Source organism: Streptopelia decaocto (assembly GCF_964273445.1).
Source record: "Streptopelia decaocto genome assembly, chromosome: 23".
In the NCBI taxonomy this organism is placed as follows: Eukaryota; Metazoa; Chordata; class Aves; order Columbiformes; family Columbidae; genus Streptopelia; species Streptopelia decaocto.
In genome coordinates, this window is record NC_138678.1 from 2,652,772 (window position 1) to 2,668,807 (window position 16,036).

General features: G+C 48.9%; 1 protein-coding gene across 1 annotated transcript in view; it reads right to left on the reverse strand.

Annotated features, from left to right (window-relative positions):
- The window catches only part of CSMD2 (CUB and Sushi multiple domains 2), a gene marked incomplete at its 5' end in the record, with an annotated part of 226,308 nt that overhangs the window by 48,425 nt on the left and 161,847 nt on the right, over positions 1-16,036 (reverse strand). Inside the window, 10 exons of the mRNA XM_082071314.1 lie at positions 1,040-1,109; positions 1,198-1,316; positions 4,809-4,913; positions 5,776-5,872; positions 9,128-9,252; positions 9,851-10,054; positions 12,016-12,111; positions 12,239-12,352; positions 14,281-14,397; positions 15,035-15,229. Of these exons, the coding sequence (XP_081927440.1) occupies positions 1,040-1,109; positions 1,198-1,316; positions 4,809-4,913; positions 5,776-5,872; positions 9,128-9,252; positions 9,851-10,054; positions 12,016-12,111; positions 12,239-12,352; positions 14,281-14,397; positions 15,035-15,229 (1,242 nt within the window). The remainder of the gene's footprint in view (positions 1-1,039; positions 1,110-1,197; positions 1,317-4,808; positions 4,914-5,775; positions 5,873-9,127; positions 9,253-9,850; positions 10,055-12,015; positions 12,112-12,238; positions 12,353-14,280; positions 14,398-15,034; positions 15,230-16,036) is intronic.

Genomic DNA, 16,036 nt, shown 5'->3' on the forward strand with positions numbered 1-16,036 from the left:
CGCAAGCTGTGTGACCTTTTTTGACGCAAGCCGAGGGATGCGAACAGACGGGTGACGGGTGCTGGTGCCACCGCGCTTGGCCGTGATGTCCAGAACCAGACAACCTCAATTAAACCGCCCTGGTATTTACACTGTGACAGTGCCCAGCGGGCCCAGCCCAACCAGGCAAATCCTACAGAACCGGGTGACTGATGCTGCTTAAAAGAAGAGAACTCGAAACTTGCAGTTGCACAGCCAGCTGATAATATTGGGATCCTCCTCCATGCTGGGACCCCCAACTCTAATGCTGAGCTGAAGGGCTTCTGGTTTATTTCAGATTAACTCCCAGGGGTACAAGTCCTTTAGCTCAGTCATTCTGCTCTAAATGTCTCTGTATTTATTCCTGGCCTGCAGATCATCGGATAAAAGAACTGTTAGCTCTTATAATTACTTTAAAGCAAAATGATGTAAGCTAGAACAGCAGGAGCCTGAAATAACTGTTAACTAAAGCTATTAAATGCATAAATGTCTCTCTCAAAGCTGTAAAATGTGCAATATGAATATTAAACATCTAGATATGTTAAAAGCAAAATATTGAAAATAATCCAAAAACTCCAGTGAGTTCTCTCGCCCTCTTCTCCTGTGGCTCAGTGCTTTTCTGGGGAAATCAAGCGTTTGCTCCTTTTCCCAGCAGCCCCGCTCGGCAGCGCTGCCAGGGACAAAGAGCTGGGACCTGTCACCCGCTGGTCACACCGGACCTGCCACACACCAGAGCGGGGACAGAAAACCACCAACCGGAGATACTGGGACCTCAACAGGCTCCAGTAAAGATGTGGTTTTAGTGATATCAAGATGCGCTTCATAAAAAACAAACCAGTCCTAAGACCTTTGCTTAAGGTGGAAAAACCCCTCGACCCACAAACCCAAGCTGCTGTCAGTGTAAAGTTTTAGGTTTTCCCTTTGAAGTACAAAACCTCTTTTGTATTTTACATTTTATACTACGTCCACATTAGAAAAGCGTTATTAATATCTGCTAGGTGAGGAAGAAGAAGGGTCGTACCGATGCAAAGCGGCGGTGGGTAATTCCAGCGGCGGACGGTACCCGGCATGCAGGAGATGTGAGAGTGGCCCTGGAGGAAGGAAAACAAGACACACGCTTTGGTCTCCCTGTGTCCCAGGTGTTTGCTCTTGTCCTTTTTGTTAGAAAATATTCAGTACCTGAAGCGCGTAGCCCGGTTCACACTGGAAGGACACGACGTCGTTCACTAAATAGCGTTCGCCGATCTTCAGGCCGTTCCCAGGGACCGGGGGCTCCGGGCAGCTGGACAGACCGACGGCTGCAAAGGCAAAAGGTAGATGAGTGCTGTGGGGACGGGAATGGGAACGAACACCTTCCTTCCATCCCATTCCCCCGTTCACCAGCCACCTCCACCACAGACACTGGGTGGGAAAGCCCCGTGGTCTTTGGATCCCCTGTAAAGACACCCCGATGGTGCAGTATTCCCATGGGACAGGGTACATCCAGCATCCACAGGTGTTCTGTGGAATATCTGACAGTCATCTCGAGTTACTGGAATGACCTTGACCAAAATAGAATGAGAAACCAGAAGGTTTTTGTACAAGAAAAGGTATTTACAACGTGTTGGCCAAACCACCAGAGCGCATGCAAGATGAAGTAAACCAATCGCAAGACAACTTGAAGATAACAGCTGGCTTACGCCAAATAAAGCAGAAAGTTCAGTGCATGTACAACAGCTACTAACTATAAAGTGCCTTGTGGAAATAAAGCTTCTCTTGGTTCACCCGCATTGAGAGCCCGTGCCGTTAATCCCTCAGTATTCCCATTTGTTGCCTTCACCCTGAAAACATGTGTTTTCATATCATAGAACTGCGTTTAGGTTGGAAAAGACCTGTAAGATCATCAAGTCCAACCGTTAATCTAGAACTGCCAAGTCCCCCACTAGCAGCATGGTTTAATTCTCCAGTCCTGTTCTTCCCATTTTCTATCAGAGACTGAATTTACCATGAGATATAAGCGTGGCCGGTCCTTGCCGATGCCTGCGAAAACTTCCCTCAATCCCATTTCAACCTGAGCTACATTTACAACTGGGAATATCCTACTGCAAAACCCATTAACGGGGTGATGCGCTCCCCTTTACACACGTGTCACCCCCTCCTTCCTCCTGCAACACCACACGGAAAGAAATAAAACCAAGCCTGGGGTTTGCAGGCACCTCCTGCCATGAAAAGATAAACCTCCTGCATTGCTGCAAGGCTTGGTTTTAACTCCAGGCTGAGCCCAAAGCAGGTGAAAAAAAGAAGGGACAAGATGCTGAGTCTGCTCCTGGAACCCAAGTCACACTGCCCAGCCAGAAAACGTGCCGTCCTCCCTACACGTGACTGCATTGCTTGACCTTCAGAGAGACAACAGAGAAAACAGCTTTAAATAACTTCCCATCCAGATCAGTGGGCACCGAGTTTCACTTGGTCTTAAATTGTTCTTGCTGTGCTTTGGCTTTGGAGCCTGTAGAGATAAGAGCTTTGCTTGAGGAATCCAGTGAGGGAGAATGGGGAGGAAAAGCTCTGGTGTCTCGGCTCTCAAAACCTCCTTGCAGCACCTCTAGCTGAACAAAGGCAGAACCTGGGGCTCAGAGCTGTCAAATTCCAATTGTACAAGCAAGGCAAAAAATGTCTTATTTCCAGCCGCCCTGGAAATCAACACCTATTAATTTTCTCAGCAAAGAAACCAAACAAGCCTGATAATCCCAAGCCTCATGAAAAACCTAAACATGACTGCTGCAATAAGGTAATAAGATCCTCAAAGAATGTATTGATTGAAACAAAAAAGGAGAAGAAAAAGTCGCAGCAAGAGAATTTCTAAAACAACATCCATTTTACCAGCTTCTAAAGAACAACCTGGGGCGCACTTTCTCTCCCTGGTCTTGTTGGTTGCCGTAATCTTGCTGGATACATTAACATGCAAGGTTTCAATCTGCAAACCCAGTAAAACCTGGAGAGTTTAGAATTAGTTGTCCCTCTAAAAGCACAATGGAGTCAAACAGCTATGCCATTGCTGGGGACGTTTTACAAACAGGAACGTGCTTTCAAATCTATTTGCTGCTTTGGAAAAAATAAGCAGAACATCGGCTGGCTCTGAACGTGAGATCTGTGATCAGAACCGACTGCCCGACATGGTGTCCAGCGAGAAACAACTACGTGTGCATCGCCCGAGGAAGATTGTGCAGACAGACACAGCAGCCCCAGCACATCCCTCTGCAGCTCCCAGCGCGGAGCGGAGCCAGCCCGTCCCCATGTGTTAACCAGCCCGTCCCCAGGTGTTAACCAGCCCGTCCCCATGTGCTAACCAGCCCGTCCCCAGGCGTTAACCAGCCCGTCCCCACGTGTTAACCAGCCTGTCCCCATGTGCTAACCAGCCCGTCCCCATGTGCTAACCAGCCCGTCCCCAGGCGTTAACCAGCCCGTCCCCAGGCGTTAACCAGCCCGTCCCCAGGCGTTAACCAGCCCGTCCCCACGCGTTAACCAGCCCGTCCCCACGCGTTAACCAGCCCGTCCCCACGCGTTAACCAGCCCGTCCCCACGCGTTAACCAGCCCGTCCCCAGGCGTTAACCAGCCCCCCAGAGCCACCCGAACAACAGGCTGGCCCCTGGCCCTGTTGCACCCGCACCCTTAGCAGGCTGCAAATGCACAAACCCGCTTGCTTTCCCGACTGCTGGCTAAACATCCCGTTTAGATGGGCTGAACAGAGCAGAGAGCTGCTATTCTGCACCTGCTTGTGTGCTGTGCTGCTGCTGGACTAGATGCGAATTATTCAAGCCCTTGGTACATGGGTGAGCTAACAGGAGCCGCTGCTGGAACCCACCTTTCCTGAGCCGATCTGCTCCAATAGCAGGAATCAAAACACAGACATAGGGGAGAATGGATTTTTGGCATCCCTGTTCAAACCTGGCAGCCCTTTCCCAAGAGACTCTTCCAACACATCTACCCGATTTAGGTCTGTTCTCTTACCACTAGGGGTTTCTTTTTTTAAGTATCATCTCTGTGTATCATCGTACATAGTGATGTTCTTGGGTCTGTACACCCAAGAACTGAATGCAGCTTTGCATGAAACTTGCTGGAAGCAAAGCGCTGCCACCCTGCTCGGTTTCGGCATAAACCACAATGGGTGAACCCACTAAACCATCCAACACGACACAGGCTGTGCAGTCTCTGTTCTGGGAGTTTTTTGAGCACAGACTGCACAAAGATGCGTGAGTAATCAAGTTCTGCCTCATACCCGACCTTGCTTTCAGCAGGAGGTTCGATGAGATGACCTCCGAGGTCCCTTCCAACCAGAATTATCCTGTGAAATGTGTCCAGCCCTGCATGCTGTTCCCAGCAATGACCAATATCAAATGCCCAGGAAAGGCTGCAGAGAACAGGCAGTCCCTCACAGCCTCTGGCAAGCAGCATTCCAGGCACTTCCCGAGCAAAGATTACAGCGCTGTGCTGAACAAGCCAACCCTCCATCAATTTTTAATACTTTGGCCTCCACAACTCCTGCTGCACTACAACAGAAAAGCCAAACAGGTGCTACAGAAGCACATCAGCAGCCGGATGGGGGTCACCCTGTGACCCCACGTCTCCTCCGCCGCATCCATTCTCCGTTCCACACTCTCTGCAACCTGAGGCTGGGAACCACACACGCACGAGCCTTCCAGCTCGCTGCCCCCTCCCCACCAAGCAGCCTCCACTTCTACAAGGCAACGGCTCCGTAACCATCTCCCCATCGCACAGAGGAACTGCCAGATCAAGGCTGAATTGCTCTTACTTTTGTATTCCAGGTGAAAGCCAGCAGCAGAGACACTGATATCCGAATAGAAATGCAGATAGAGCTGGTTTGAAGTGCTGTTCAGCAACGCAGGCACTGTAGTCCCTGGGAAAACAAGAGGTGCACAAAGATACTGAAGAGGATTCTTTCTTCCTCCTCCGTGTCCTCGGAGATTTGCTGCAGAAGAAGCTGAGAACACAAAGTCCTTTAACTTAACAAGCTCTGTTGGTTTTGATCAGGTTCTAATGAGGCCAATTGAGAAATACCCAAGGCCTCCCCGCAATGGCCTTTACAGAGTCTACTGATGAATTCCAGCCTGTGAAGTTTTACCACTTACAGCCCAAGCATCAAGAAGCAAAGGGGCGATGGGAAACAGCGTGGGTGGAGCGCGGGTCTCCCGCAGGCTCCAGATTCCTGCTGCTCATTCCCTGGAAGCTGCTGCAGCTGCAGGTCCAAGCGGTTCTGTCCTAACAGCACCACTGGCCTCCAAGCACAACCCTTCTGACCAGCCTCAAAGTGCTTGGAACACATTTGTTGATTAAATAAGCAAGAATTGGGGCGACCGGTTTGCCAAGTGGCTCTGCTAGTTGAACGCATTACAATGCTCATGGGCTGTTTGCTGCTTCCAGCTCAGCTAAAAGCAGAGCAAAAGGAAAGGTGTGCTCAAGCCGTTCACCCATTTTGGTGCAAACGGGTCAGGTTTGGTGAAGCTGCGCTGGGATCACCCTGCACAGCTCAGCAGCACAGGTTTTGTGTTTAGAGCTGTTTATCAACATTTTCTGCAGGACAACAGTCAAATTCCCAGTTTAACAAAGCACATGATTCCCTTTAAGCACATAAATCCATTCCAAGTTTTTCAAGCACTCAAGCACACGCTTTATTTTCTGTACGTGCTGAAGTCCAGCTGATATAACAGGAATTAAGCACGTGCTGACGGGCTTCTCTGACCAGGATGCTGAACACGTACCAGAGAAGCTCCCCAGCATGGTGGCTGTGTTATCTCCTCCATCAAACACTTCCAAGGAATCCCAGTTCTGCTCCGTAACAAAACTGATCACCTGGATCTGCAGAGAAAAAAGCGTAACAGTACAACTCCTGCAATCATGTTAATAAACCAAAATAATATCAATGAAAGGGCCATTAATAAAGTTAGCAACACATCCCGGGGCTTGAAGTCAGCACTGCTAATTATCAGTGTTAATGCACTGGCACAACTGGGAGACCTGTTGCCTTTGATCACCACTTTTGGGCTGTTTTCCAGCAAACTCCGAACCTCCAAACAAAGCTCCTGTCACCTCCCAGCGCATCTGCAGCAGCTGAGAATCTGACCCCTTCTCCCCTGTTTTGAAAAATCCCTGAAGCCTTTTGCAACACTTTCATATGAAAGCAAAGAAACCCTCGTTAAACCACAAAGGCTTCTAATCCAACGAGGTTTGTTGCAACTGCCTCGTCTCTCAGCTTTCAGTCACATCACTCAAGTTGCGATTTCCCACCTTTGGGTGCTGGTTTGGAGGCTTTAGGAAGTCACTCATCAGCCAGAACATCAATGCAACCCTCAAATGAGGAACACCACGAGATCTGATAAGTCTGCATTCACACTGAAAAGCAGCTCTTACGCTTGAGCAAAGATCTACATGTAATTGCACAGATTTGTTTTCCTTGATTACCATTAAAAAGGAATCTGCCTTTATTCTGAAATACTGGGAGTTCAAAGTATCCGGTGTCCCATTAAGAAAAATAAGCTGTGCTGTAGATCAAGTGCGGTGAGCAGCCCGACTCTTTGAGGTCTCTTTGGATGAAGGTTTTCTGCTAAGCCCAACGCTTCTGATCTCAACTCAGCAAAACTACGTCCTGGAGCACTGAGCTCGGCAAGACACGGTTACCGAACGCTGTGATTCCCAGGGCCCGCAAACCTGGAGCGCTCGCACACGTATGCACATGCATGTACACACACACCCTCACCTGCATAATTACACCCCTATTGTGATTTACGTGATTGAAAGAGAACCTGGATTGAGAACGTGCATTTTGTTTGCTCTAACATTTGCTAAATTATTTATTCTCCCCCCCACAATGTAACGGAATAAACATTTTTAAGGTCCTAATTCTAGTCTGACATGCGGATTCACAAGGGATCCGCATCTATTTACTGCCATGTATATAAATTAATTCACTCAGGAAGGTTTGCTACGGGAATGAATAATTCATGGCAGAAGTGCTAGCTCGTACCCTGATTACATAAGAATCCTGCTAGTGACTCGCCACTACCAAGAAAGCTCTAATTTCACCTCCCTCCTCTGATTTACAGTTGTTTAACCTTTAATTGTTGTACAAAATGAGGGTAAACTGATGCTTAAATTAGTAACTAATAACGGAGAACATGTCGCAGGCAGAAGCAGGTGAGCAGGTTCTGTGGCGGGTCCAGCTCTGTGCCCATCACCTGCCTCGGGGCTGCTCCGCCGCGGCTCCGGCCCGAGGGCTTTATTTCTGATGTATTTCTGGGGCCAACACCTTCCACTATTCCTTATTCACTTCTCCTTCTTCCCCACACGCAAGACTCACAGCATCACAAGCTGGTTTGGTTTGTTGCCGAGGGAAGACGTCGCCCCACAACCGGACTGTGTGTATGGGACCGGGTCCCTTGGCACATCGACCAAAGGGTCACGCAGGACCGCGGTCCTGAGCTGCACCAAAACTTCCCACTCCACACCTGGAAATGGAACTTAGGGCTTGGACAGCATTAGAGCTCAGCCCCGGACACGCTTGTTTGCTCGCACTCTGCGTTACACCCCAAAATAGCTATTTCTGTCCCAAGAGATCACATCCAGCAGGAAAGGGGTAAGAAAAACCCAAACCAAACTAATCCTAAACAAACAAAAACCCCATCCAAACAAAACCACCGAATCTTTAAAACCCTTTATCATTACACTTTGCAGCGTGAGCTGTGTTTGCACAACCAAAGAGGTGACAAACACATACACAGGAATAAAGCAACACCCGCTTTCCTCCGAGCTCAGCAGATGTGCAACAACAGCTCCGGGGCTGCGAAGCGGCATCGAGGGTTTGCATTCAGCACACGGCCGTGCGGAACGCACAGCATCTATTTACGCTGCTTTAAAAATTAAGTGAATTATCACCTCCCCATCCCACGAGTCCCGAGCAAGTTGCAAACTGCCTCAATTGCTCAGGCATTTGCCTGAGCTAAATGGATCCTCCGGCCATTTGGGGCTTTTGAGAACGGCTACAATTTCAGACGAACGGAAAAGAATTGATGGTGTGCTCTGAAGCTTTTGAAAACGCTATTTTAAATGGCTTCTAAAACAAAGAGGAGAGCGGAATTTGTTGGACTGGACACAGCAAAAGCCTGGCAGACAGCTCAAAATATTAACATTACTCCAGGCTTGTGCTGTTTTGCCCCCGGTGCTGCTCCCCCAGCTCTGCCCCACCCCAGACCTGGGCTCATGTTGTGGTTTGAGTTATGATGATGGTACCAGGTAAGAATCCAGGTCTGATGTTGCAATAAAAGCGCTGAGAACAACACAACTGTGGGTGCTGCAGAGGGACGAACCCACCTCCGGGTCTATCAGCCAAGCACACGATGGGGAAATAAAAGCACTTAATGAACAAAACCCTCGCAGACAAAGTGGTGGAAAGAAGAAAGAAACCCTGTGATAATGAGGCCTGTGGAATGAATGAACCTGTTACAAAATCCATCTCCCGTGTGTCACCCGATGTCAGTAACGCAGGGCGAGATGCGTTCTGTGAGGATGAGGGACACACACGCTCAATGGAACTTTATCTACGGTTCGGTCTCTGATGTTGGGCTTAGTTCTCAACATCCTCTCGCTCGCAGGGCTATTTCTGCAGAGGAATGATAAGGGCCACAAAAAGACCTGAAGAGAGAGCTCATTTACCTGGAGACAATGAGCAGCCAAGCTGTAATTGTATAATCACACTGCTGCAACTCAGCTGGCACAACGAATCCACGCAGCTCTGCCATGGGGTGGCTTACACCGCTTTCAACCTTGCCTAATTCAGCGGTATAAAGATATATACCCCAAATACCACAATTATTTCGCTACACCAGAACAGCCACACAGTTCCAAGCTCATTTCCCACAGCGAGTGCCTCCAGGAGGCAAAATTCCAGTGAAATATGACGCCGTCATGGTGTATGTATCTGATTCCAGACAATTACACATTCAACCCATCTCTTTCCTGCGAGGAGCAGCAACTCCATAACACGTGGCCTTTGAGTGCACCAGGTACTCAGTGTTTTCGTCTCGAGCTCAGGCTGCAGCCACAGCTGCTGAACTGTACCTGGATCCCGGCTCCTTCGGGCACCGTTATCTTCCAGACGCAGTTGAGGCTGTTCAGGTACGGCTCCGGGAACCCGGGGGACAGGATGGTCCCTTTGCGTTCCGTCAGATTGCCACCACACGGCACTGAAACGAGCCAAGAAACACGTGAAGATGGAAAGACTTGGCCTGATGCTGAAACATCTTTAAAACATCTGTGCGCCAACAAGAAAGGAAACAATTGGCTCATGATTTAAGGAGGAGATTTGTATGAATAATCCTCTTTTCAGTAACTCATGTAACTTCTAACACGAGCAGCGCACAGCCCTGGGGCGTGGGCAGCACTGGGTGTATCAGTCCACGAGTCATTCTTTAGGAACCGCTCTCCTCCAAAGGCAGCGAAAACAGCTTTGAGACAGATCTGATTTATTATAGACGCTGTCCCAGATCCCATCACCCAATGTTGGACCAAAAGGTCCCTTCCCTGACATTAACCGCCCTTCTTCCTATTAGTAACAGATTGCTAACATTCCCAGGCAGGCCTGGCTTTTGTTCCTAAGTGGTATGAAATAGGGTGGTGTACTTGTTTAGTTTTGGTGGTGTATTTTATTTATTTAATTTTAATTTTATTTTTTAATTTATTTTTTCAGTTTGTTTGTCCGCTTTCAAACCATCCCAAAGGCTGCGATTTATTTTCCAGCACAAACGACTCTTGTGTCTCCCCCCCGGACCCAAGGACACGTACCCACGCAGGTGGGCACCGAGGCGTTCCACTGCGCCAGTGCCCCGGCCATGCTGAGGCACTGGATGCTGCGGGAGCCCTGCAGCGCGTAGCCGGGGCCGCACTCGAACCGCACCACGGCTCCCACCGCGAAGTCGCTGCCCAGGCGCCGGCCGTGCCGCGGCTCCGGCACCGAGCTGCACTGCGTGGCGCTGGTCCGGGGAACCGCTGGCGACCCAGCCGGGAGGAGTGCGCAACGGCAAAGCGAAAAGAAAACAACAAAATGGTTAGAACAAACGGTTTGGAAATATTAAGTGCCAAGTTAAAGGTCTGCTAGAAGCAACACAGGGATCTGATCATGGCTAAACCTCAAAGAGAGGATGAATTCAAACATGACCACTGAGAAGAAAAATAGATATCTCACTCAGAGTCATAGAATCAGCTGGAAGAGACTCTCAGGATCATCGAGTCCAAACATAACCTAATCGAACCTAAATCTGGCACTAAACCATGTCCCTAAGAACCTTGTCTAAACGCCTTTTAAACCCCTCCAGGGACGGTGACTCCAGCACTGCCCTGGGCAGCCTGTTCCAATGCCCCACAGCCCTTTGGGGAAGAAATTGTTCCCCAGATCCAACCTCAACCTCCCCTGGCGCAACTTGAGGCCATTTCCTCTTGTACTATCACTTGCTACTTGGGAGAAGAAACCAACACCCTCCATGCTCCAAGCTCCTTTCAGGCAGTTCAGAGATCAGAAGGTCTCCCCTCAGCTCCTGTTCTCCAGCCGAACCCCCAGGTCCCTCAGCCGCTCCATCACACTTGTGCTCCAGCCCCTCACCAGCTCCGTCGCCTCCTCTGCACCCTCCAAAAACTTCTGTCAATTCAAGTGATACTTGAAATAAAACCAGCTAGGCCATTACAAACCATGCGTGCTTTCTAAGATGAGACTGTTTGCCTTCAGGAAACTCGTTATCACATCAGAAAGGTCACTTCTAAATAGTGACCAAGGCACTCAGCAGTGACTTTCCAAAAAGTTGGTTTGCCACTTAATGCTGGAGCTTCAGTGGGAAACACATGAGGCTTCTCAGCTCACTTGGTCTCATTACTAGAAAGGACAGCGCTTTTAAACAATCTTCTTCATGATGAGAAAATGCAAAAAGAAAGACAAGGGGAATTGAAGTTGTGATGCTGCACTGCCAGCTGTTGAAATTGCCTGCGTTCCTGTTCAATACTGGAAACAACAGTCAGAGAAAGAAATGGAGAGTCTGACAGGTAAACAAGGGGAAAAACAAGTCAAAGAAATTCCTATTGCTGAGGAGGAAATCAATTTATATTTTTCACTGAGTTGCTTTACAATTTATTAGTGTTTAATGCCACTGAAGAGAGCACAGCTCGTCATTAGCATGCGGGAGGGAACCTTCAGTGATTTCATCAAAACCTTCGCTTTGCCAAAACCTTTACAGATTACTATCAGAACTACAGTTGTTTTACAACGATTAGGCAGAAATTCAAGAGCACGGGTCTCTGGGTGGCGTGAAATCCAAACCGTGCTTCACTTCGCCCCCGCAGAAGGCCCAGGTTGCCCCCACTTTCCCGTAACGTGCGTGTGAAAGCTTGGCTGAACCCCCCAGAACGCTGCAAAGCGCGGGGGTGAGAGAGCCCTTCTGTTTCCCACCATTCTGCGCATGGCTTTCGATTTACCGCTTTAAAATCTCGAGGCGGGACTCGCCCGATGCGACGCAAGCTGTTACTGAAGGATCAAGGGGCCAAAGTTTGGCAGCAGGAGAGCTGAACGTACAACAGGCGGAGAGGGAGGATTTTGGAGCTGCCAGACGAGCGCTCAGCTGCTTACACCGAGAAATGTGCTAAAACGCCAGCGGGATGCATCGCTGGGGTATAAACCTCAAGAACTCACTGTGTACTCAGGGCGTGATTCAAGGAGATACTTCTGATACTAATCCTGGGACGTGTGAGGGTTGAGGCCGAGTGAAAATGGAAGTTCTGAATACAAAGTACCTACAGGAGCCAGACAGCCTTGCAAGTTCACCGCTACCAAAATAATCTCCTGTGGGATTTCCTGCTCAGCGTGCGGGGACCCACGGGTGCCAAAAGCAGTTCGGGACACTTCAAACCATCGCTGTGTTTTTGACTGTTATCTGGGGACAACTCCAGAACACAACTGTACTCACCTTGGTAGACAAAATGAAAACCTTTGGCTGTAGATTGACCCTTGGCACTAAATTTGATGAGAATCTGGTTGGTGGTAGCTAGCGGTAAAGATTCACCTAGATGAGGAGAAAGATAAAACGGGAGAGAGAGATTACAGCATGAGCTGCACCAAGGCGTTTGTTAACCGCGGGTTGTATTTTTAACTTGCCTTTCTCCCATCAGCGCCGGGGACACGTTCCCTACCTGTGTGAGAGCCCGAGAGGGAGCTGAGGAGCCGCGAGTGCTGGTTGGGGCCGTCGTGCACCTCGATGATGTCGTTGAGCGCCGTCTGGAAGAAGGCGAACTGCCCGAAAACCACTGCGGAGAGAGGGAGCGCGGTGGGACGGGCGGCCCCGCGCCCCCTGCGCGGCCGCTCGCATTGCAGGAGCTCGGCAAAGATAAAAAGGGCCTGACTGACAGCCCGGGAAGATGGGAGCCCTTTATTTATCCACAAAGTAGGCATAACAGCCGCAGCAAGCAGCCTCCCCCGCGTTCGCTTGCCAGGGCGCTTTAACACTGATTCATAGGCCGAAAGGGATTTTTAAATGAATCATCCCCTTTGCCTGCCTACAGAACACAAGGTATATAATTTCACCGACTGATAATTATTATTTATTAGTTCTATTGAACCTCTGTCATGAAGCGGGCTCCTTGTTGGGTTAGGCTTTGTACAAAACCTGAACTAAATAACAATCCCCGTCCTGAAGAATTTAATCCCTTGGTTGAACTCGTCTGGTCAGCGAGGACGGCTGGTCGGGAGAGACGATGCTCACGACTTTATTAACGGTGCTAAGCCTGTTACAGAGGCTACTAACGAGGGGCTGTGCAGTGCTCTGGGTCTCACTGCGTACATTGAAATGCACCCAGGAGCAAGCAGAGCTTACAAAAGGGAGAAAATGATAATGAGAGGATCAGCGCATTTTTTTAGCTCGAGCAAAGAGAGTTTAGCTATTTATCTTTATTTTTCAAAATATAAGAAGGGCCTTTTTCCTCCCTAATCTGCACTTAGGTATTTTTCTCCCCATTGTCTCCTTCTCCTAGCTTTGCATTTTCAAGTTCTAAGTGCCCAGTTGCGGATTCACAAGCTGAGAGGTCTCTCGCTGTGAAATTCATCATCCACCGAGCTACGACATTTGTTTCCTCACTTTTGGGTTTCCAGCACAGCTGTGATGCTGGGAATGCTGAACAAGCGACGCCAGCACAGCCCGATAGCCGCTGCACACAGACCCCGAGAAGGGAAGCGGACGGGAAATGCAGAACATTCGCTGCTAATGGTTTTCCTGCTTGTCTATAATGAAGCTACTGAAAGGTGGCAGGTGGAGAAGAGAAACTAATTTAGCTGTCACCCTACCTTAACCAAACCCAGACTTGCAGATCAGGACTGTCCAGCCCTCTCGTTATTGTGTTTCTTAAGACAATATCAAGATCAGGTACAGTAAACCCGGTTAAGAGGGCTAAGAGAGCAGCACAGGACCCGGGAACGGAGACGGAACGTACGCACTGAAGAGACCACAGGGACCGACTGGATCGATATAATGCACTGAGAAGCAGCCAGAGCTGTCGGTGCAAGTGCTCTCCAAAAACGTTCAATTCCCTTCAAATAGGAAAATATGTAACCAGCTTCCTGCCTCAAAGGTTCTAGAACATCGATCATTCTCATATTTGAGCTCTTGCCAAAATTAAGCAGCACTAGACCCTACAAAAGGAACGCCGGTCCCTTTGAATGGATTTGGCTTTTGTTTAGATCTCGTTTCAGAATTTAATTTAAAAATGAAAATTAGTCCGAAGTACCATAGTTGCACAACCACAACAGTGTGCATTTCTGTGCCTCTCTGCACAGACAGATTATTTAGCACCACGGTTAGCGGGTGTTTATGGCAAATACACTTTGTGCTCTCGGAGGGCTCTGAGTCTGCAGCTAGCATTCATCACCATTCATTATGTTCTGATGATTTCTCAACTCTGCATGAGTGGATACAGTGCAGGAACTGCAAGGGGAATCACAAGATGATGCTTTTTAGGTTTGGCATTTTTGATATGTTTTTAAATTCAGAAAATTCCCACCATCCTTACTGACTATAACGAAGTATAAACAGCATCCAATAGTGCCCCTTAGTATTTTCCAACCTCCCTTATCTCGACTCATACGCACACTTATACTACTGTTTTGTTCAAACAAAAAACGCCAATCGACAGAGTTGCAGAGACACTAGGACAGATTTTCAAAAGCCATCCAAAGCTGATACCATAGTCCTTGGGCACGACGATGAAGTACAAGCAGACTTGTCCGCTGGTGTAGTTCTGGGGGTAATTCGGGGAGAGGACGACGCCGTCGGAGCCCGTGTACTGACCGCCACAGGGAGCTGGAGGGGAGTCAAGCACAGATCACTGAGCACACCCCACCAAAGCCCGTCCTGAGTCATCAGCTCCTTCCCCGATGCTTCAGATCCACCCCCGGCCCCGCGCTGTTTCTGTGCGCCGCCGCCTGTCCCCAGCCACCATCCAGCCCACGCTCCAGGCGCTGCCGCCCTCGCTGCAGCTTCTTATTAAGAAAATAAAGCTTATCCTAACCCGAGTTCACGTCTGCTTTGCATTTAATTATCAAGCAAGGCTAAGGGTGCCGTGTACGGTGGTGGTGTCGCCCAATGTGTGATTTGTGCTGCTCTCCACCCCATGTTAAAGCTCAACAGAATGAGCTCCTGTTCTTGTCTCGGCTCCCCCGGGAACAGCATCCTCCCCACCAGAGGTTTCATTTATCCATTCCCCGCAGACTGACGGCCATCTCCTGACTCACTTCGCAGATTAAGCAGGTCTGCAAACCCGTCATTTAAACCATTTCCCCATTAAGCCAGAAAAGAAACCAAAAAAACCCACAGAAACCCAAAGGAAAACAAATAACCGTCTCTATTGCCTCGTGAGCAGCTCTGGGCAAAAGTAACGTCAAGCTCTTCACGAGGATAAAGAGCTGAAGCATCTGGCGATAGACTGTTCTCGCCTCACCTGTACAGGTAGGTCGAGGTTTGTTCCAGGTGGGTTTCCCGTCCTCTCCCATGACGCAGGTCAGCGTGGAGACCCCCTCGATGTCGTAGCCTCCGTCGCAGTAGTAGGTGATGGTGGATCCCAGCTTCAGGTCTGTACCCACCCGGGTGCCGTTCTTAATCGATCCAGGATCAAAGCACGACTCCCGGGGATTTTCTGCAAGGGAGAATTGCCAAGATCGTCATTGGTCTGACACAGGTAACCTACAATGTTGGTTAACGGCATGTTTTTTGGCTTTTGTCGTCTAGGAATCTCATTTAAGCATATCATAAGACTAGTTCCATTTGCAGAGTTCAGATTTCAAGCCTTCTCTTGCGTTGCTGAATGCGAGGAATTATACAGGTCACATTCTGGTCCAGAACATTCTCTGACGCTCACTGGAAGAAGGAAGTTTCATTCACACACATATTTATGGCACCCAATCCAATTAACGAGGCAAAGCTCGGATTCCCCTACCTGCACCCGCTCTCTTGCACAGGCTGCAATGAACTTTGCAAACCAGAGCACAGAAACACAGACCGAACACACGACACATTTCGGACGTGCTACATCTGTTCGCATCATCTCCCCGGCACTCGCTCCCGTATCCATGAGCTGCTCCGCTCTCGCCGTGGAAACACGGGGCGCCACGTGCTGCTGGATCCTCCAGATGTGCAGCATGGCTGCAATTACGGCAAAATGATTACAAGCAGTTAGACAAAATGAAGACATTTTTCTCTCTGTTCGCTATGCCCTGCAGAGTTAAAAACTTCATTTACATATGAAAATTCCAGTAAAGACTCCAAAGCTGTCAGGACCGGGATATTTCCTCCTTTCTTCTTCTGAGGTCTTTTTTATTTTTTTTTCTTCTATTTCTCTCTTTTTTTTTTCTGCATGAAATATAATTAGAGGCTTTGATTAATCCTGCTCTTTTGTCATTTGGAAATTGCTCATTAAAGATGAGGGCTTTTCTGAGAGCAGTGG